This window comes from Denticeps clupeoides, chromosome 11 (genome assembly GCF_900700375.1).
Source record: "Denticeps clupeoides chromosome 11, fDenClu1.1, whole genome shotgun sequence".
In the NCBI taxonomy this organism is placed as follows: domain Eukaryota; kingdom Metazoa; phylum Chordata; class Actinopteri; order Clupeiformes; family Denticipitidae; genus Denticeps; species Denticeps clupeoides.
In genome coordinates, this window is record NC_041717.1 from 2,973,582 (window position 1) to 2,994,588 (window position 21,007).

Genomic DNA, 21,007 nt, shown 5'->3' on the forward strand with positions numbered 1-21,007 from the left:
GCGCGCGTTATTTCCCGCTGCGCGTCCCTCACGCGACTGCGCGCACACGGCGTCGGGCGCGCGCGCTGAGAGCTCGTCAGATTCAGCCGAGGCCGCCGCCGCCGCCGCAGCCGCGCTCTCCGGCTCAGTTGGGGGGTTTTCTTCGGTACGCTGACGCGCCCGGTGCTGCGTTGAGAGTTTCTTTTTTTTTGCAGCTTTTTAACACCGTCGACGTTGAGCGCGAGTTTGAAGGCAGTCGAGAGATTCAACAATGGCGACAGCTGCGGTGTCTGGCGGAGCCTCCAACCCCGGATCCGGCGCGGAGTTGGTCCGCGGACAGGCCTTCGACGTCGGCCCTCGCTACAGCAACTTGTCGTACATCGGGGAGGGCGCCTACGGGATGGTTTGGTGAGTTGGCCGCGGCCGAAACACGACGTCTCGGCGACCGCCCCCCTCCTTACCGCGACCAGCAGGCTGCGAGAAGCCGAGTAACAGGACACCGATACCGGAAAAAAGGAAAAAGAGCTCCGTACGCGCACTGACTCCGCCGCGGCGGCGCGTGTTTTACTGAGACATCGCAGTACTTTCGGATGAAGTCGCTTCGGCTACTTTTTTCGTGATTTATGCCAAACTTTTTCTTTTTTTTTTTACCCCCACGGCGTTAAATCGACTGAAGTGTTTTGTTTATGGTGATGTTGGGCATCCTGAAACGACCTATTAAAAAAAGAAATCCTAAATTCTAATTCGTGTGCCAGTATTAGGCCAGTGAATTTCAACGCTTTGAATCGAAGGCAGTAGTTTATTGATTTAATTTTCTATTCTTTAAAATAAATAAAATAATAAATCCCGCGCATTAAAACCACCGAGAGGGCCGGTTAATAACTGAGGTTGTAAGGCGGGATGTTTGGCACCACGACCACAAATAGGATTTGATACGATGTCGATGTCCTGAAAGCAGAAAAGGGGCGAAGGTCAAAGGGCAGTGAATGTTTGAGGCGTCGGCAGGCGCTCCTGGTGTATAATCTGGTCCCGGGTGGCACAGCGGGTGACCTGATGATGCTCGCTGGTTAGGGGTCCGTCACACAGAAGACGTAAAAGAAGGGAACGTGTCCGGTGTCCCAGGTCACCACGGACGTGTCAGAGTTGGGGCCTTGCGGAGCGATGGTCGGTGGAGGCCCGGTCCGGCGACTCAGCCGGACGCACCGTTTTGGGAACGCGGGTTTCCATGTTTCGTCCTACCTGGACCTCCTGGCTGACCAAATTCCAGGTGCTGGCTTGGCCTCCAAAAGCCCCCGGAGGTCCGTCCTTTCTGGAAAATGAGACGTCTTTGGTGGCTCTGACCAGTTCATATTGATCTGTTCAACAGACCTGTGTGTGTGTGTGTGTGTGTGTGTGTGTGTGTGTGTGTACATATGTAACGTAAATATGTACTAAATCTTCATTTTAAGTTTATTCCGTAGGCATCGTGACGGTTGTGCAAGTGATTTGTCAACTAACGTGTTGGTAGCTGAGCCGCGTGGGCGCCCATGCAAAAGCGCAGCGGCGCAGTCGCTGCAGAGGAGCCTGCGCCTCGGCACCGTGCCCCCGCCTTCACAGGCTGCGCTCGTCTCGCTGTGCGTGCCCGCAGGCCGCTGCTTTCCCCTCCGTGCGCGCGCGCCACGGAAACACGCCAGTAATAATCCCGGCGGCTACTGCAGCGCTCCAGATTCCCATCAGCGAAGGTCGAGGTTTCCGAGTCGGAAGGATCCGTCGCGGCCTCCGTAAAGGGCCGAACCAATCGGCACGGCTGCATTGCCGGTGTCCGTCTGCTCGAGGCGCACAATGTCCCATCTGTTGCGTTGGCGGGTCCTGACGGCCTCGGACCGCTGAAAAGGACACCCGCGTTCGGGACGCGGTGAATGAATAAAGACTGGAAGCGAAACCCCCTTGCGTGTTACGGGTTTTCAGTGCTGCTGTAGACCCCCCAAGCAGCTCGGTTAAAATGCGAATCCACTTTCGTAGACTGATGCCCCCATCGGAGCTGCCGCTCGACTCTGATCTGGGTTCCGATGCGCCCGGTGATGTAACGGCCTGAGAATGCGGGCAGGAAATCATGTCGGAGCAGTCGTTTCGCTGCTCTCGTGGCACGCGCAGTCGGTTTTCGTGCGTTTCTTGTCGCAGGCCCTGCGGCCGAGCCGTCAGTGCGTGATTAGCCAGTAACATTAAGGACTTGCAGCACCTCCCTTTTTTTTTTTTTTTTTTTTTTCCTCAAAAGTTCAGCACTCACACGAGGGTGGGGCGTCCTCAACCCTTTCACCCGCCCGTCCTGCCACTTCCTGATTTCCAGTCAGTGTTCTGGTCCTGTTCTGCGCCTTTTCACCCGGGCTTATGCACGGTTCCGCTATTCAGTAAGTGTTCTGGCCTTGTCCCTTCCCTGCTCGTCTATTCTAGTCCAATAATCGTGTATTTGTCCATGCCTAGGGTTTTTACTTGAAGTCTTTTGGTGCGGCAAGACAGAACTGGTCCTTATGTCTGTTGCGAGACAGCGAGATTAAGCATTAGACGAGCAAAATATGTAATCAGATATTGCATGAAACGGTGAAACACTTAGAGCCCTATTTTCCCTGCTTGGGGAGTTTTTGCTAATTTCACATGAAGTTTGTCTTCTGGATGTACAGAAAGGTGGCTAGATATGAGAATGGACTGGTTGTTTTCTGTATCTTGGACAGGGCCTTGTGGTCATTATTTCTGGAATTAATGAACACAGTTTAAAATGAGAGTATCTGAAATAGCATCCTGCCTCTGTATTTTAACCCCCTTCTCTTAATGTCACTTGTTCAAAGTAATACACTCATGATAATGCTTTAAGGTCCCCAAAATAAAATTCTTATTTTTTTTATGTCTGGCCATTTGGTCCCCTAATACCGTATCTGAAGTCTCTTTATGAAATTCAGCTTTGGTGCAGAATTACAGCCACTTTGTTCCAGTCCCACAGTGAGATTTCCCAGGATGCACTGTTTTGGTGTCTGTAGCTTTAAATGCTAATGAGGAGAGAGGCGGGACGAAGAGGAGAGCGGCCTATCGAAGTGAGCGGGCATTTGTGGAAATTGTAAGATAAACCTTTATTAGTCCAATGAGGGGGAAATTGCAATCGCATACATCAACACCGTTCACCAACCACAATGTTTGGCGCAGACAAGAAGTCGTGTCAGCGTTTTTTTTTTTTTTTTTTTTTTCTCGACAAAATTAAATGAACCCACTGGTTCTTCAGAGTCTCGCGTGACTGGACAAAAAAATACATTTGTGCTCATTTTTACATCCAATTACAGGGCGACCGTGATGCTTGGAAGCCATGACGTTCGGTGGAGAGAATATTTTAGGGAGGGTGCGAAATTCTCTGGGTAGACAAAACATGAGAAATGGGAGGTAACCTTTCCCTGTATGATGACACAAGGGGCCAAATTCCAGATCAGACCGTCTGAGTTGCTGCTCTCTGAATGGCGACGCAGAATGACCAAAAACACAATATACACCTATCACCATTTCTAGCCACTCCAGGACCATAGACAGGCTAGAGGAACTCGTATTGATGTTAAATCATCTCAGTCAAATTTTCATTATTTGGACCTTAGGGTTACAAGTCTCAATACCTCCACAATGAATATACATTTTAAACCCGCCTAATCTGGCAACGCAGAATGCCCACATGTATGATGTATATGCAAATGGAAAAACAAGGCTTTATGGTGTATGTTAATTAAAAACAAAATTCTATGTTTGGAAATATGAGCAACGGTGATCCTATAGTCACAAGGAAGGAGTCAGTCGTTTGAATTTCACCAACATGCACCCAGCTTGCGTATTCCTGCGTTTGTGTAATTGTGTCTCCTCCTGAGATGCATGCATGCAGTTTGTGAATGGGGTTCGCCTGCCCTGTCTGCGGATCGAATTGATGCTGATGCACATGCAAGTTGGCGCTTGAACCCCGACCTCGCCGCTTTGGGCTGCGAGGCAGGAATATCCCTGCAGCATGTGGCACGACTCCCGTAGGAAGACGGACGTACAAGTGCGCGCTCACTCGCGCTCTGCGGAGACCGGCCCACCTACGCTCCTCAGATTGTTGGAGGAAACCCACACAGCCGCTGGAAGAACAGGCTGTACAGACTGTGACGGGGGCACATGCTGCGTTTGTGTGGGTTGTTTTGATTTTGTGCCTTTTTGTGCCGTTCTGGTCTTGTGTAACAATTTATTTATTTATTTCCCCCCCCTCAATACAGTACATGAATACTATTCCGTTATACAGTTCCGTTCCTGTGTGAAATTTGTGTGAAGCAGTGGCATATTTTGTTTTTCTTTTCTGTCCATTATTTCATGGTTTAACACATTTGTTTTATTTAAAAATAATCCTGTTAAATTCATGACGAACTGGGCCAGTTGAGAGCTCTGCCTTTTTTGCGGTTTAGCCGATGTTGATCTTGTGCGTTTGGCTGGTTAGCAGGTGACTATTTAAGTTGCTGACCCTTTGTTGAAATCCTTGTTGTCACTTCTGTACAGACTATTGCCTTACTTCCTGTCTTCATTGATATGGTTCCTTGCTTATGTCTTCTGGATTGTGGTCCCTCCGCCTGTTTGAAAAACAGGAAGTGAACCCACCCGGAACCTGTTGTGCGTTTTCCACCAGGCTTCTCTTATAAGACCCAGGTTCAAATCCCACTTACTACCATTGTGTTCCTGAGGAAGACACTTAAACCTTAGTGTCTCCAGGAGGGGACTGTCCCTGTAACTACTGATTGCAAGTCGCTCTGGATAAGGGCGTCTGATAAATGCTGTAAATTTAATATCTCTCTCTCTCTCTCATATTTTTTTATATATATATGAGAGAGAGAGAGAGAGAGAGATCTGTACAAGTGTCTGTGATGTAGTAGTCCTGGAGAACGCTGGAAAAGTGGCCATGGTGCCTGACCATGTGACCGTGGCCCTTTTTGGCTGGAGTGCTAAACTGGCTATCTGGTTACTTTCTCATTTTCCTGTTTGACCCCTGTTCTCCTGACCCCATCCCCCCCCATATGTCGCGCCTGCTTCTGCCAAGCGTCTGTCCGCCTGCCAAACTCTGCCACGGCGGTGGTCACCACAGCAACCTTTCTGAGGCTGACGTCAGTGCCATCGCACTCGAATCGGTCTCATTGTGATGGGCATGAGATGTGCGCGTACACGAAGAAGGAACCATTTGAGGGGTTATTAGCGCTCCGCGTTCAGTGATGTCGGTTTTTATTTCCACGGTAACCACGGAGCAGGCATCCATTCATTTAAAACACAAGCACTAATTTTCTTCTAAATGATGGCGCGCTGGGTATAAATAGTCTGAAATGACTATCTGTCTTGCAGCAGCGCCTCAGTGTGACAACATGGCGGTGTTTTATTTTTTTGGTAATTATATGCGCTGATGCGACCTACTGTTGCCCTGTTAGTCCGACAGCGTCCGTGCTGAGTCACACCCCTCTTCATTATCTCTCCTGCTCTCTTGTTCTTTTATGTGCCCCCCCCCCCCCCCTCGTTTCTGTGGGGTGGGGTGAACAGGGTCCATTTCTGCACCTTTCATGGTGTCAGCAGGCGCTGGGGGGTTTTCTCTGCACCTGATTCGTAGCTTCTCATCTGGAGGAGACTGCATGGGCGCAGACTTGCGTGAAGAACTTGTCATAGTGTCTCTGACCCCCCCACGTTCCAAAACCATACATGAGGGGCGGTCAACAACAAGCACCCTTATTTCTCTCGGACCCAAACATGCAGGTCCAAAGCGTCTCTGTGTTTTCTGTCGACTGAACGCCTCAAGGGTATCAGGCATTGTCAGCGCCGCCCCACACTCGCCACCTTCCCCTTGTCCATGTCGTCATGGCAACAGCCTGTTGCATAACCAGCATCGCTCGCCGTAATATATGTAAAGCCTCGTAGTCCGTCTCCGTGGAAACCATCACTACCCCCCCCACCCCTGACCAAGTGTTGCTGTAAAGAGCATCTGTTCGGCCGGCCGGCTTCTACAGGAGAGCAGTAGTAGTTCCTCATTCTCTCTCTCTCTCTCTCCCTCTCCCCCTCTCCGAGAGAACGGAGCCGCCAGGCCCACAGAGCACCGTCTACCCACGCACCCTTCAGAAGGGATGGGAGCCAGGAACAGTTGCGGAGTAGATAAGAGACGCTGAAGGTCAGCGGCAGCTGCGCCGTGTGTGTACGCTCTGACCGGTGTTGGTGCGCATGAGAGTATGAAATAGTAAGTTGCTATAGTGATGCTCTCAGATGTGCATTATTGTGAGGGAGAGAGAGAGGAAGAAGAAAGGACACAAACACATTTTTCTTTTCTTATATTCCCTCTTTTATTCATTCCGCACGCTCGGCCTGGCCACTGTCGCCATGCACTCGTGCTCTTGCTTTATTTTTGGCGTTTTAATAACGTGTAAAAGCAATGCTCTAAAATAAAAATGAGTTTTTACTGCTGCATGAGGTGTGAAAGATTTAAGATTCATTTCCTGGTCAATATTATTTTGACATGCTATTGTTTTTACAGTACATGTCATTTCTAAAAACCGAATTTTAAGGAGTCTCAACTCGCATGTTTTAAAAGAACAGACTAAACTGTTTTAGCAATTTGTACAAACTTTCTAATTATTTAGCTAGTTAAACAGCAACGTGATGAGAGAACCAGCACTGCTGTGGAATGGAGTGTTTTCAGTTCATTGCATTAAAAAAAGATCTACGGCCAGTTAAACTGGACTGGTACGTTTATTTTTATCTCCATCTGGAACGCGATGGTGAACTGAGCTGCACAAAGAAGGTACTGGATGGTGCAGAGTAGTTTTTGAGTAGTCCATGATGACACTGGTCCATTTGAAGACTTTAACACCTTTAAGGGTGTACTCACACTAGGCAGTTTGAACCGTGCCCGTGTGCGTTTGACCACCAAAGCATGGTTCGTTTGACTAGTGTGAGTGCTCCGGGCCGTGCCCGGGCGCGGTTCGTTTAGCCGGCCCTGGCCCGGTTGGAAGAGGTGCGCCCGGGCGCGGTTCAGTTGGACTTGGGCGCAGTTCGCATGAAGTGTGAGCGCTAACCGTTCTGAAGCACGGAACAGTATGCATGATGTCACGTTTTTGCGACGTTCCAAAACCAAAATGGTGGGGAAAGGGTTTGGTCTACTGCAGAGGTGCAATGTTTGTTGGAAATTTGGGCATACAACAACAGCTGGACAAAAAGCCGATATGTTTCGCAAAATGCACATCCCTACGTGCAGCACGTTGCGAAACTTGCCTGCGTCCCCATCTGTCTAGCGTGGCTACTACCACAGAAATGAACCTGGCACAATCTTGTGGTTTCTGGTCGTCCATTGCAGTGATCCTTGGATTGAATCTATTTATTGCGTAACATCACTGAAACAGTCAGCTGTGTGTGTGTGTGATCAGAATTTATGAAATGTTGCTTGAGGTTTGCGCTGTTATCTGAACCACACTGAAGTTACGTACTTGTTACGTTAACGCTGCATATCAGGCCTTCTGCAGCTCCTCTTTGGAGTTTTAGGTTCAGGCCTTGAAGTCCAAAATGTCTGCCCGCCATCCATCAGACGTGCTCTTACGTGAACCGGGTGGGCTTGTCCTGGCATGCTTTGGAGTTGGGTGTTGCTGTAAGAAATTACTTTCCTTCACTTCAACACTCGACTGTGTTTTAAGAGTGTAAAAGATGATCAGCAAAAGGAATGTCTTTAGTATGATTAATTTTGGGTTAGTTGGTCACGTTAGTCCTTTAGAATGAAGTTGCCATGGTGAAATGTTTTAGTACTGTAATGTAAAACATATTATGCAAAATAAATGGTTTAGTCTAATTCCAGTACTGGTTCTGTGTATTTCTACCTCATTCGGTTTCAAAGTAACTCTGGTGTATCTGGTGTAATGTGAATTTTCTCAGTACGGAAGTCACTTCCACATTTACTTGTGATCTCTCGAGCGGCAGGGTTTAATGCATTACATTTAAAACTTATCCAGGAGCACTATGCAAAACACACAGGGGGCCGTTTGAATCTGTGTATACCCATTCGGGTTTCTTTTGGGGTTCTCCCGTCAGCCGGTCTGGCAGGCCGCACAATTACAATGGATGCCCTTCCTGACGCAACCCTCCCCTTGATCGGCGCAGGCCTCATTCTGACTTCAGTGTGCACGAACTGATAAATTAATTACTTACTTACTTCCTGAGTGGGTCTGAACACTCATAACCTTGGTTGGCTGGGATGGGGTGGTCTTTGCTTAGGTCAGTTAATTTGCATTCCAGGCTCTGAGGGAGCTGAACATAAATCCTGATTTGTAGAGTTTTTCCGTCTTAAACAACAACAACAACATTTATTTCTTATATAGCCCAAAATCACATACAGTATGTCTCAATGGGCTTTGACAGGCCCTACAGTTGACACCCCCCCACACTTGACCCTTCTGCACACAAGGAAAAACTCCACACAAAAAAACTCTAGGAGAGAGAAAAAAAGAAAGGAAGAAACCTTGGGAAGGAGTGATACAGAGAGGGACCCCCTTCCAGGGTAGAGTGAGCCTGCAAATGGTGTCAGTGCAGGGCTGGGGATGATATAATAATAATAAGTCCTACAGTTGTAGGGTTGGAGAAGTCCAGGATGTAGTCAGTGTCATGGTCTTGAAGCTGTAACGGTGGTGGTGGCTGTGGTGACCCTCTGGTTTGTTTCATGGTATGTCCTTGTTTAGCAGTTGGGATCAATTTTTATTTATTTATTTCCAATATACTCTTACAGTTAGGTAATAATTACGGCTTGCATAACTCAATAAATCTGTTGCTACATAGTTTTTACATTTATAACCTTTGCCTATTCCTTTCTTTTGTGGCCTTAAAGTGTTAATAGATATTATGATGGTCTTACTGACCTTAAGCCTTTTTCCTCTGTTGTTTGTGGCCCCCCCCTGCCCAATCCCCCATCCTCCTCCAGTTCAGCTTATGACCGGGACAACAAAGTGCGGGTGGCCATCAAGAAGATCAGTCCCTTTGAGCACCAGACCTACTGCCAGCGCACCCTAAGAGAGATAAAGATCCTGCTCCGCTTCAAACACGAGAACATCATCGGCATCAATGACATCATCCGCGCGCCGTCCATCGACCAGATGAAAGATGTGTATCCTTTTACCACGTTGCTGGCCAGCACGGCCTCACCATGAGACCTTGGTGACCATTTATCAAAATTGTTCTGTAAAATGTACACTTCAGTAAAGTACCGAGGGTGGTAGTAGCCTAGTGGGCAACACACCAGAAGACCCAAGTTCAAAGCCCACTTACTACCATTGTGTCCCTGAGCAAGACACTTAACCCTGAGTTGCTCGAGGGGGGACGGTCCCTGTAACTACTGGTTGTACATTGCGTCTGATAAATGCTGTAAATGTATATTTCTGTGTGTTTGATAAAGTTCCATACCAAATTTTAGATTGGGTTTTGTGTTCTGTATCATATCTTGGCATAGGTGTTTATTCTTGCTATTTTATTACACTTTGTAATAAAATGTAGAATATTCCAACTTTTAAAATAACAGCTCTTTTCTGAATAGACCTGTCTTCCTGTCTGGCATTCCATTAAATGAAAATAATAGTGTGATTCAGCTTGTCTTTTAATGGGAAGCACTTAGCGTGTTTTTGTTTCATTCTTAAGTAAGCACACAGAGTAGTGGCTGTGTTTTGGCCAGTTTTGTCCAAACAGAGATCCATTTTAATGTGCCTGCACAACCGCACAGTCTTACTGAGTATTTGGACACACTGTTAGACACTTTTTGTTTCTCTCTTCTAGGTCAGAGCTATGAGGGTGGCATCAGGTCACATGAATTAATGCAATTTGCAACTCATTGCTTAACATGCCAGTATTGCTTAAAGGGAACTGGTAACGTAATACTGCTTCTCAGCGGGAGCTGTTTGTTTGAAAAGATTATGGCTCCTCCTGTCCTGCGTTCTTGCAAATCCTTAACTATGGCCCGCGTGTAGCTACATTGTGCAGGACCTGATGGAAACAGACCTGTACAAGTTGCTGAAGACCCAGCATTTGAGTAACGACCACATCTGCTACTTCCTGTACCAGATCCTGAGAGGGCTCAAATACATTCACTCAGCCAACGTACTCCACCGTGACCTCAAGCCCTCCAACCTGCTCCTCAACACGACCTGCGATCTGAAGGTATATATGCGCTTGCTTGCCTCACTGTTGTTATGCATCAGAATACTCTTTGTAGGGGTGTTACAAAATATCGATACAGCAATATTTTGCATGGTGATATTTAGTGCTGCACGATTAATCTAATCGTAATCGCGATGTCAGTCTGTGCGATTACATGAACGCAAAAAACTGCGATTTAAATGATTAGTACATGGATTGGATCGGCAGCATATCCGATCCATTCTCTCATCCTCAAAGTTTGCGAGCTGACTGAAGTCTCACTTCAGTCGGATGTGACTTGTTTGGTCACATGACTTTCGATTCGGAGACATATGGTTAGACGCCGCATGACGCGCTGCATCGTACGTCTACGTCGCCGCCATATTGCGAGAGGCTCTGCAGTGGCGTGAAGCATATACATGTCTATGGAGAGAAGTGCATAAAACGCCTCACTCTTGTGCTGCTTGGGGCTGTACAAACCGCTGTACGCTCCAAACCAGATCCCGGGGGATTACATTTCATAGGTTGGACAATTGTTTTGAATATATTTGGCCATTATAAAATCCCATTTTATAAGTCTTAACCTTAGCTAAGCTAGCGAAGCTATGCATTCCTGTGTTCAAGTCAGCCTGCAAACAGCGTTTTGGCTAAACGTAGGCATTAACTATTTAGACTGTTCTTAGCTGTTTAGTTAACTTTTCTCAAACTTTGAAGGTTTCCTAAAGAAATTCACCTCAGTTTACAAATCTTTACCTTAGCTAAGCTAGCAAAGCTATGCATCCCTGTGTTCGTCAGCCTCCAAACAACGTTTCGGTTAAACGTAAGAACTATAATACGGGATTTTATAATGGCCAAATATAATCAAAACAGTTGTTTAGCCTTACCAGGGTTTGTCGTTCGACAGTAATGAGTTTTTTGTGATTTATTTAATTTTGTAGAATATTGTATTTTGAAAGCACTGGGCATTTCAGGTTGTTATAAGTAGTTTGTATGTTTCACTTTGAAATTAAACATTTCACTATTAGTATGCGACTTTTCATTGATATACAAGCAAGTGTCCTTTATCATATCGCAATCGCATATTGCAATATTGATCTCAATAATCGCAATATGTCTTTTTCCCCAAATCGTGCAGCCCTAGTGATATTGTATCATTACTGATAATCAAATATCAATATTTTTGTATTTAGTCCACCGGGTGGTGCTGTTGTTATTGAGGTCAGCAGAGATGAGAATCAGCATGAGAATTCTGTAGATGGTGCTATACAGCTGTGAACTTTGAATTACTGCTTGGCATTTCAGGCAGAGTGAAATCACTAAACATGACATCACAGCATGTTGAATTTCAGCTCTGTTTTTACATTTTTAGTGAACAGTAGAATATTGAGTATCACTAATATCCAGTATTAAAATATTTTGTGATACACTGGTCATGATACAATTATATCATATTGTATAGTGAGATCCTTGCCAATACACACCCCTAACTGCCCCTAGGTAGGTTTCTGCAGGTTGGGACAGTGGTGGCCTAGCGGTTAAGGAAGCGGCCCCGTAATCAGAAGGTTCGAATCCCGATCCACCAAGGTGCCGCTGAGCAAAGCACCATCCCCACACACTGCTCCCTGGGCACCTGTCATGGCTGCTCACCAAGGGGGCTGGTTAAATGCAGAGGACACATTTGATGCATCCCATCAATTATTCTACATTACTTCACATGATATCAAATAAATACAGATGACAGTTAAGATCTCATTTGCACAGACATCTGAACCAGGCGCTTTTGCTGACCAGCCGCTTAGGTGGCGTTAGGTGACCGCGGACCGATCACACTGTTTTTCTGCTTGTTGGAGAAAATCCACAGGGGCGGTCAGCACCAGCATTCGGATGGCATCAAATAAGATGGCATCATGGAAGATTTTCCTGGCATCAATCTCTACTGAAATCCTGACTAACGTTAAACAGCGACGAGTGAATGAATATTTTAAAGTGCAGGAAAAACGCATCTGCCTGTGTGGACGAGGCCGAAATCCTACTCGTAGTGTGGCTGTACTCCCATCAGGCAGCCACAGACACTACCAGCACTCATTTTTTTTAAACTAGAATTTTTATACTGTGGCCAGAAAATCACCGAGCACAGTCATTATGATCTAACCTATTACGTCTGCATCCCAATGCATTGATTGAGATTAATTTCAACACCCCTATCTTTTGCGACAAGAGTGTAAGAGTGTAAGGGGTGGGATATGCGGACCAAAATTATCAATTAGAAACCAAACTTTTCTCATATTCATGATGTTTTATCTGTTGCATTGTTATTGTTTGACCATAAGTTTCCTTCTTTCTTCTATAGATTTGTGATTTTGGCTTGGCCCGTGTGGCTGACCCGGACCACGACCATACTGGTTTCCTGACTGAGTATGTGGCCACTCGTTGGTACCGAGCTCCGGAGATCATGCTCAACTCTAAGGCGAGTCCACGCTGACTTCATCTAGAGTCTTGCCTGGAATTCTTTTTGCAACTTAGCTGAGGACATTGATATGCAAATATAATTTTGTTTGATGGCCACAGTATACTTATGAGCCAAAACAAATTTTTAGGATTGTTCTGAGCTCTGCTTATGCTCTTCATATTTTTTCAAATGCACAAGATGCTGGCAGATCCTTAGTCATTGCTGTCAGGTTTTGAGGAATTGGCTGTGCTCTCTTGCCCTGGTTTCTGAAGAACAGCCCACATCTTACAGATGTCTGACTAAAATGAAGGCTGGCTTACATTTTAGCTTCCGTTCATGCTATTTGCAACTATTTGTATAATTTGTGTAGTTTTTCTTATTATAGTGAAAATATGGGCAACTTATTACTTTGTAATGGTGTAAGACTCATTTGAATTAAAGTCTATACCCACATTCAGATAAAGTTCGGGCTATATTTGATTTGATGATAAGTCACCTTGATGCTACCTTGGTGCACAGTGTTAACCTGTTTTGAGCTGAATTCTTCAGTTCTGGCATTTGTACAAAAATAATTTACTTGAACAGGATTGGTAGCTACAAAAATGCTGAATGATAAATACTTTTATATAGATTTTTTTTTGTGATATTAATGTAAATGTTCCTTCTAGGGCTACACTAAATCCATTGATATATGGTCTGTGGGCTGCATCCTGGCCGAGATGTTATCCAACAGGCCAATATTCCCAGGGAAACACTATCTGGATCAGCTCAACCACATCCTGGGTAAATCCCTCCAATTGTTTTGTCTCGTCTCTCTCCTCCAAGGCGGCGTGAAAGTGGTGAGCCGGGTGTGAAAATCGGGGGTGAGGAGGAGGCGTGTCTGATGGCCATAGAGAGCGATTCATACATGGCCTATTCACTGCACCGCGAGATTGAACCACTCGTTCCTTCAGCACGAGCGAAGGTTGTGGACTGCCTCCTTCGTGAGAAGCACCATTCACATGACCGTTACTTATTGGCCCACAGACCTTGTGTAACACTAACCCTGAAAGGGCCAATGAGTTACTGCCTTAAAACATGCACTCCAGAGGGGGAAGAAACCTAAATAATCATTTACAATGTCAGCTGGAGCAGCGATGTGCAAAGCGAGTGTTGCAACACTCCAGCATTAACTATGGAAAAAAGCCAAACGCGCTCTGGCGGTTGACTAATGGCCAGTCCAGTAACACATAACATGATCAAGAACTTCCTGCTGCTGCTATCAGTCATAATGTTTTCAATTAAAAAAAAAGTTTTCCCTGCAGACAGAATAGTTTGCATAAGAAAATTGTGCTATCACATATCTGGTTTATATGCCTATTATTCAGTACATATTTCTGAATAAAGGTTTTGCACATTGGTATGGGGAAGAGAACGTATTGTTGACCCATTGTTGTCTCTCTCTGTCTCCCCTCCATAAATGTTTTTCTGTTTGTAAAAGACATGCCTCACTTGAGCTGCTACGTGCCTGTCGTGAACGAAGCAATGTATATTTAGTGCATGTACTGACCTGATTCTCCCAACGTGACACTGAGATAAAGTAAATAAAGTGAAGTGATTGTCACATGTGATACACAGCAGCACAGCACACAGTGCACACAGTGAAATTTGTCCTCTGCATTTAACCCATCACCCTGAGTGAGCAGTGGGCAGCCATGACCGGCGCCCGGGGAGCAGTGTGTGGGGACGGTGCTTTGCTCAGTGGCACCTCAGTGGTACCTTGGCGGATCGGGATTCGAACCGGCAACCTTCTGATTACGGGGCCGCTTCCTTAACCGCTAGGCCACCACTGCCATAAACAGCATAGTACAGGCGCCTTTGGTGGTTCTGTTCACAACAAGGTGTAAGTACGTGCGCGCAGATGCTTTCTTAATAATGCGCCTGGTGTTAGGCCTTATCAGGACTCTTGGTTTTGTAACTCAAAATCTATAGAATTGCTGGGGCCTTCCTCTAGTAAGTCGCTTTGGATAAGTAAAGATCACTCCACTCCAGGCGTTGGGAGACGCCTGTGACCCCTTTTGCATTTTTTTTTTTTTTTTGTATAGGGATCGGAAGGAAGCATGTTCTTATTTGTTAAGTAGCAGCTTCAGGATTATCAATTCCAATTGAACTTCATCAGCATCTTTACCCATGATTCATTTGCTTTCGTTTACAGGAATCTTGGGCTCTCCTTCTCAGGAGGACCTCAGCTGCATCATCAACCTCAAGGCCAGGAATTACCTGCTCTCTCTTCCCCTGCGCTGCAAAGTGCCGTGGCACCGACTCTTCCCCACTGCTGATCCCAAAGGTCAGGGGTCACCCCATAAGCCTAAACCTGTCATTTAGCTGAATCTAATTTTTTTTTACTCATTGGCAAAGGAACATGAGGTTAAGGGGGAAGGAGCCCACCTTTAGGTGCAGAACAGGCAGGTTGAGCGAAAGAGAACTGTTGGTCTTCTGTTCTATACCACAATGCATGATGGTCTACATTGACCAATGTGGGGTACAGGTTCTCCACGTAATACTGCGTTATACTGTGCGCTTCATAGTGAATTTAGATAGTGGAGCTTTTTTAACCGCACTGCAAAATGGCTGATCCACAACATCCAACATTTTTCTCACAGCCCTGGATCTGCTGGATAAGATGTTGACGTTTAACCCTCACAAGCGTATTGAGGTGGAGGAGGCTCTTGCCCACCCTTACCTGGAGCAGTATTACGACCCCACAGATGAGGTGAGGTTTCTTGCAAATATGTTGAGTTCCATTCATTTATCCCGTATACTCTTTATGTACGGGCTCAGTCCAGTAGATGGACACACAGCAGCACCATGTTTTCTTCTCTGTATATGGCGGCCGCTTCTGTCCAGAGCGACTTCCAAGCTTTCCGTAAAAGGGTTTTAGGAGTTTGATTCCCATTTCTGACCCTTGGCTCACTGGTTCTTCATAATGCCAGTCTCGTGCAAGGTCATGCCATGATGTTCATGACTAAGCTGTTAACGGGTGTCAACAGAAACTGAAAATACTTGTATATAGTACGACTCCTGATGATGAATTACCCTTCAAATGGAGAAAATGGTATGCGTGCATCGGGGGGTTGTGTAGATCCCCAAACTGTCTGTCTGAAGGTGATGCACATAGGGGCAGCTGTAAGAAAATCCATGTTTGAGTGTGAATTTTAGCAGCAGAGGCAGAAATTTGACTCAGTCCCCACATGTTGCCCCCCCTTTGTCTGCAGTTGCTTTATTGATTTTCCTTTTTGACCCATTTCAACCCCTTTAGGACTTAAGTCAGTGTGCTCCTGTATCCTGAAACTTCAGTGCAATTTCACAAGATGCTACTTATATCTGACGTTTCTTTCCGTTTGCATTCAGCCCGTAGCCGAGGCCCCGTTTAAGTTTGACATGGAACTGGATGACCTGCCCAAAGAGGCGCTGAAGGAGCTTATCTTTAAAGAGACTGCACGGTTCCAGCCAGGCTTCCGACCCTAACTACCCACACAGGTAACCGCCACTCCAAGCTGCCTTTTGTCTGAGCTGCTGTAATTCCAACCATTTTGTATAAAAAAAAAAAAAAAAAGTACATTGCTCAAGACTATTGGGGAGCATATAAAATAAATACACATTTCTACATTTAAAAATATACCTGTAACACGGTCAGCAGATCATGATGCATACTCAACACTGACTGTTCTGATCAGTAAGTGAGTTAAGAAAATGCATACATTGGTTAAATACATGTTGTTTTAGCATTTCATCTTTGTTTTTCACTAAGATCTGAGGCATTTATTTTCTTTCTTGGGTGGAGCTGCTTAAAACGCAAATAAACTATTTTTACAGAAGTAGTGGAAAAAGTTGTCTGTGTATATATATATATTTTTGTAGTGTATACTCTAGTTACATTTGTAGTAGTAGATTTTTAAACTGTATGAGATATTTCTGAAGCCGTTTGTTTTTCTTTCTGTGTCTGTTGCAGATGTGGTAAAAGCCTGATTTGCTGATAATGCTGTTATCTGCCAGAATCTTCTCCACTGTGTGCTTTTCCCCTCTTCTTCTCCTCCCTTCGTCTCTGGTGTCTTTGGAAATGTCTGTACTGAAACAACACTTGTCTGTCCAACTCAGGAACGACATTCAGATATCCACCTCCCCTTTAAACTGCCCTCATCTCCTCCTTTGCTTTCTGTCTAGCTTTTGTTCCTCTTACGTTGTGGGTTTCTCTCCCCCCCGCCCGCATGCATGCTTTTCTTTTCTTTGAGAGATGAGCACCCCAGTGGTGGCCTGGATGTGCAGAGGCTCATGGGATTGTAGTCAAGCTGACACGTGTCGTGCAGAAGTTGGAACCTGGACTTGGAAAAATGATCCTGTTCAGACAGGCTTCTGTCTTATGCTTCAAGTAACGATTCTGTGACTGTGTGCGTGCTGTGCTTTTCTCCCTTCTTTGTGCAGTTGTTATTCCAGAAAAAGCCTTTTTAGTTTTTAATGAACTCCAACTTTTTTTTTTTTTTTTTTGTATTGACTGAGGCCAAACTTTTGATCAGGGAGAGATCAGAGCTCAGATCTTCTGTGTTTTTCTTTATGCAGTGGACAACAGCAAGTTCACAGGGTGCATGCTCAATGCCCTCTATGCACTTTCCACATCTGCATTTTGTCAAGGCGCCACTTTTGGGCTACTACCCCCCCTCTTCAAACACTCCTCTGAATCTCGTGGCACCTTCGATAAATATGCATTTTAAAAAATAATAATAATAAAACCATAAGATCAATGACAGGAGCTCTGAGACATAGTTGATGGCCAACGCAGGGTTCGGGAGGAGGGGACAGCTCAGGCAGGACTGCATAACTCAGGCACAGATCTACCCTACATCTGCTCAGAGGGGTACGGGAACAGGACTACAGCAGAACGCTTCTCGCTTTCATGCCCCTATTGTGAACAGTGCGGCGAGGAAAGCGTACGGTGACGGGGGGGAGAAGAAAAAAACAGTACCAGTGCCTCCTTTCCCAAGTACGGTCTCTGTTCCTCTGTGGCTCTCCGGAGTTCGTTCTATCTCGCCTTGTAACAAAACGAGACTGTGCCCTTGCATGACTGTTAAAAGCTTTCTATACAAAGACAATGTAAGTGCCACATGACCTGGGGACTCCACCTGCGAGTCCCAGGCTTTTGTTATGCTATATTTGCGGTCTAATGAGTCCCATTTAGAAAGTAGTAGTTCTTTTCCCCCCTTTCTCTTTAAAGCTGCATATGTATTTTCCACCCTTTTGCATTTGTACTTTGATCTTTGAAAATAAGAGAGACAAAATCCAATCAAGCATGTTTAACGAGGGAATGAACAAAGTCGGGTTTTACTGTGGGAATAGTGTCTATGGGAGGAGGGGTTAACAAGTGAAATAAATCGCGTCATCAGGTGGGCTGTGGGGGGTGGAGTGACAAGTATTCTCAGCAGACGGATCTGGTGTTCCCACCATGATCCAGCCTGACATCTCTGGCAAGACAGCACTTAACACAATCGTTATTAAATTTAACGAGAAGAATAATTAAAGTTAAAGCAGAAGAGGTTAACCTCGTAGTGGAGGTTTCAGGTGTGAGTCACGGTTTTAGCACATGGTGCGCTTCTGTCGTCCCACATCCTTTTTTTTTTATATATATATACACACACACACATATATATGTTCTTTGTTTCAGTATCCAGTCCGGTCCCCCCCCCCTTCCCCAGGACCACACGCCTGCAGGGGTGTCGAGGGGGGACTGTTGTCCTGAAACACTGCAAAATCCTGTAAGATAGCTTCTGCTGAATCTGTGTCTGTTATTTTTGTGCCTTTTATTCATCACGAATAACAAGATTTATTGTGCAGCTTTTTTTTTTTTTTTTTTTTTTTTTTAAAGGGTTAGTTGTGTTTTTTTTTTTTTTTTGGCTATATGTTTTTTAAGAAATGTGTTTAAAAAAAAACAAAAAATAAAACAAAAAATATTAATCTTAATCTTCAGTTATGTCATTTTAAGTCATTGCCACTGCTTTTGTGATTGTGTTTCTATTGACAAGGTGAAGAGAATCTTTTTACTTCTGCTTTTGTGCCCCCCTTTTCTCCCACTCCATCTGCTGCCTTGGTTTTTGATTGTTTTTGTGCAAAAAAGAATTTATTGTAATTGTAAAATGAATGTCATTGTTTCTATTAAATATGAATCTTGTTCAAATGTTCCCATATATTAAATGGCTCCTCTGTAAGTATGGTCTGATCAGTATAAACTTTTTCTTGTGAATTGAGTTTAAAAGCTAATAGGCCCGGAGTTTCTTTTGGTGGGGGGTGTTCTGTATGCATTAGCCATGAGGTATTCATTGCAAAAACACACAACGTTAAAGTGATATATATTAATGACAATTTATTGGACACAAAGGAATTAATTTTCATGAGGCAACAATGGCTCGTAAAGAATATGCCATTTTGACTCTGTCATTGATTTTATCTTGCAAATCTGTCAAGTCGTGTAACCTAGTAACGGCAGAATAAAAACACTACCCTATTTTTGTCTTGTTTCTTGTCTTTTTATGTTTGTCCGAAGAAGACTGCATTTTCTCATGTCCAAGCTCCTCAATGAAAGGAGGGAAATGCGAAAGCTGAGACGAGAAAGATGAAGAGGGCGTAAGAAAAGTGGAGTATAAGCCCATTTGCTTTGTTGGCCTGTGGCTGCTGAACGACTGTTGCCGTGGAAGCGCGTTGTCCTTGGCGACTGGTGGCTGCGTTCTCAGCAGCTGGGGCATCGTTGGACTCCAGGAGGGATGAGAGAAGAAATATAGCACGATCTCCCCACTGCTATTTATTGCTTGAGTTACGCACTTACACGTTAAGATCCACAGCAACCACTTGGAACCTAATTACAGGCTTCATTACGCCCGAGACTAATAAGGGCCTTTATTTAATGGCCTTTGGAAAGGCGATGCAAAATGTTCTGTTTCATTTCAGTGTGTGTTTATATATATACACACCGAACCTTACTGCCTACATGAATATGGGCTGCTTTTAAACATGTAAATGTGATATTTAATATGCACATGGAATCCATTATGCCGGTGGGATAATCACAGCACCATCCAGTTTAGAAATAAACAGGCCTTCATTTTAGGTAAAAATTCTGATTCTAAAACAATTTAAAAAAAAAAAAGATACTAGATTTATCCACTAGGTGGCGTCCTGCTGAAATGATCGAGATGCGTAATATACTTCTCTGATGTCAGGGGTCCCATGTCTCTGAACATTTTATCTGTTCTATTGCATTGCTATGCAGCTCAGAACATATACAGTCCTAACTAGTCCACTCATACAAGGAAGACTGCTTTGGAAGGTATGTGTTGTGTGACGTCACCGCCATTGCAAATAGCATTATAATGAGTATAACAATTTTTAACCAGAGCTACTGTGTTAAGTGTCGTGATCAGGGACACAATGGTTTGAATCCGTGACTGTAAATAAATAGTTGTGTGTGTGTGTGTGTGTGTGTGTGTGTGTATATATATATATATATATATATATATATATATATATAACATAACATAACATACATACTGTACGTGACCTTTAAGTGAACGCTGTGTTCCTCTTGTTTGCGGATATAAATAAATAAACCCTGCCCCTGCGTGTTTACCTCGACCACGTGTCTATATGTTGCGTCCCGCTGCGCGTGCGCGCCCCCCGGCACGTGCTCGTCACGGCGGCGCGCGAAAGCAAAAACAAGTCGGTCGCGCGCGCCCCCGTCTGCGCGCGTCTGCTGCTTTGCTCGCAGCCGGTTGGTCAGTCGGTGGTCGTTCTTTTTTCATTTTTTGCCCCGTTACTGTTCGGGAGGAAATGTCGTTTTGCCCTCGTCCGTGGTCGCGTTGCCGTCTCTATATTCAAACATGCGACAGTTTTAGTGTTCGCTGTCCCTAATCTTGGTTTGCCCTGTCGAGTGCGCGCAGTGTGGAGCGTGGGGTGTGGGGTGAGAGGAAAATGTCGAAACGTCCGATTTAGAGGAGTCCACGACGACAGCTGTCCGCTCCAGGTAAATAAAGACGCGGACGCCTCCCACCCGAGACGCATCGCGCTTCTTGTACAGTGCGCGACGAATCACGGCGTTTTCATATTCATATATATATATATATATATAGTTCCATAAAGTTGCCTTTTATTTGCCCAAAGGTCGCCTTGAAAAAATCTTTCTGCCTTCTATTGTCTACATTATATGCGCATCAACAGACACACTGTATATACGTGTTATTAAAAAATATATATACTGTATTATTAAAAACAATATAATGTATGTATTATTAAAAACGACGATAATATTAATAATAACAGGAATAATAAAAATGATACACGTGTATATGAAGCCAAAACGTCGCACGTCGCGGCTTCAGCCGTGTTATGAAA

The 21,007-nt window shown here is 44.9% G+C and overlaps 1 protein-coding gene across 1 annotated transcript; it reads left to right on the forward strand.

Annotated features, from left to right (window-relative positions):
* Positions 1 to 100: 100 nt before the first annotated feature.
* mapk1 (mitogen-activated protein kinase 1) lies at positions 101 to 19,127 on the forward strand. Its single transcript, XM_028995309.1, has 9 exons — positions 101 to 387; positions 8,942 to 9,124; positions 9,978 to 10,167; positions 12,497 to 12,613; positions 13,264 to 13,378; positions 14,790 to 14,921; positions 15,238 to 15,347; positions 15,986 to 16,114; positions 16,587 to 19,127. Exons 1-8 carry the CDS (start codon positions 251 to 253, stop codon positions 16,100 to 16,102), a joined length of 1,101 nt encoding a protein of 366 aa, XP_028851142.1. The 5' UTR covers positions 101 to 250; the 3' UTR covers positions 16,103 to 16,114; positions 16,587 to 19,127.
* The last annotated feature ends 1,880 nt before the right edge of the window (positions 19,128 to 21,007 follow it).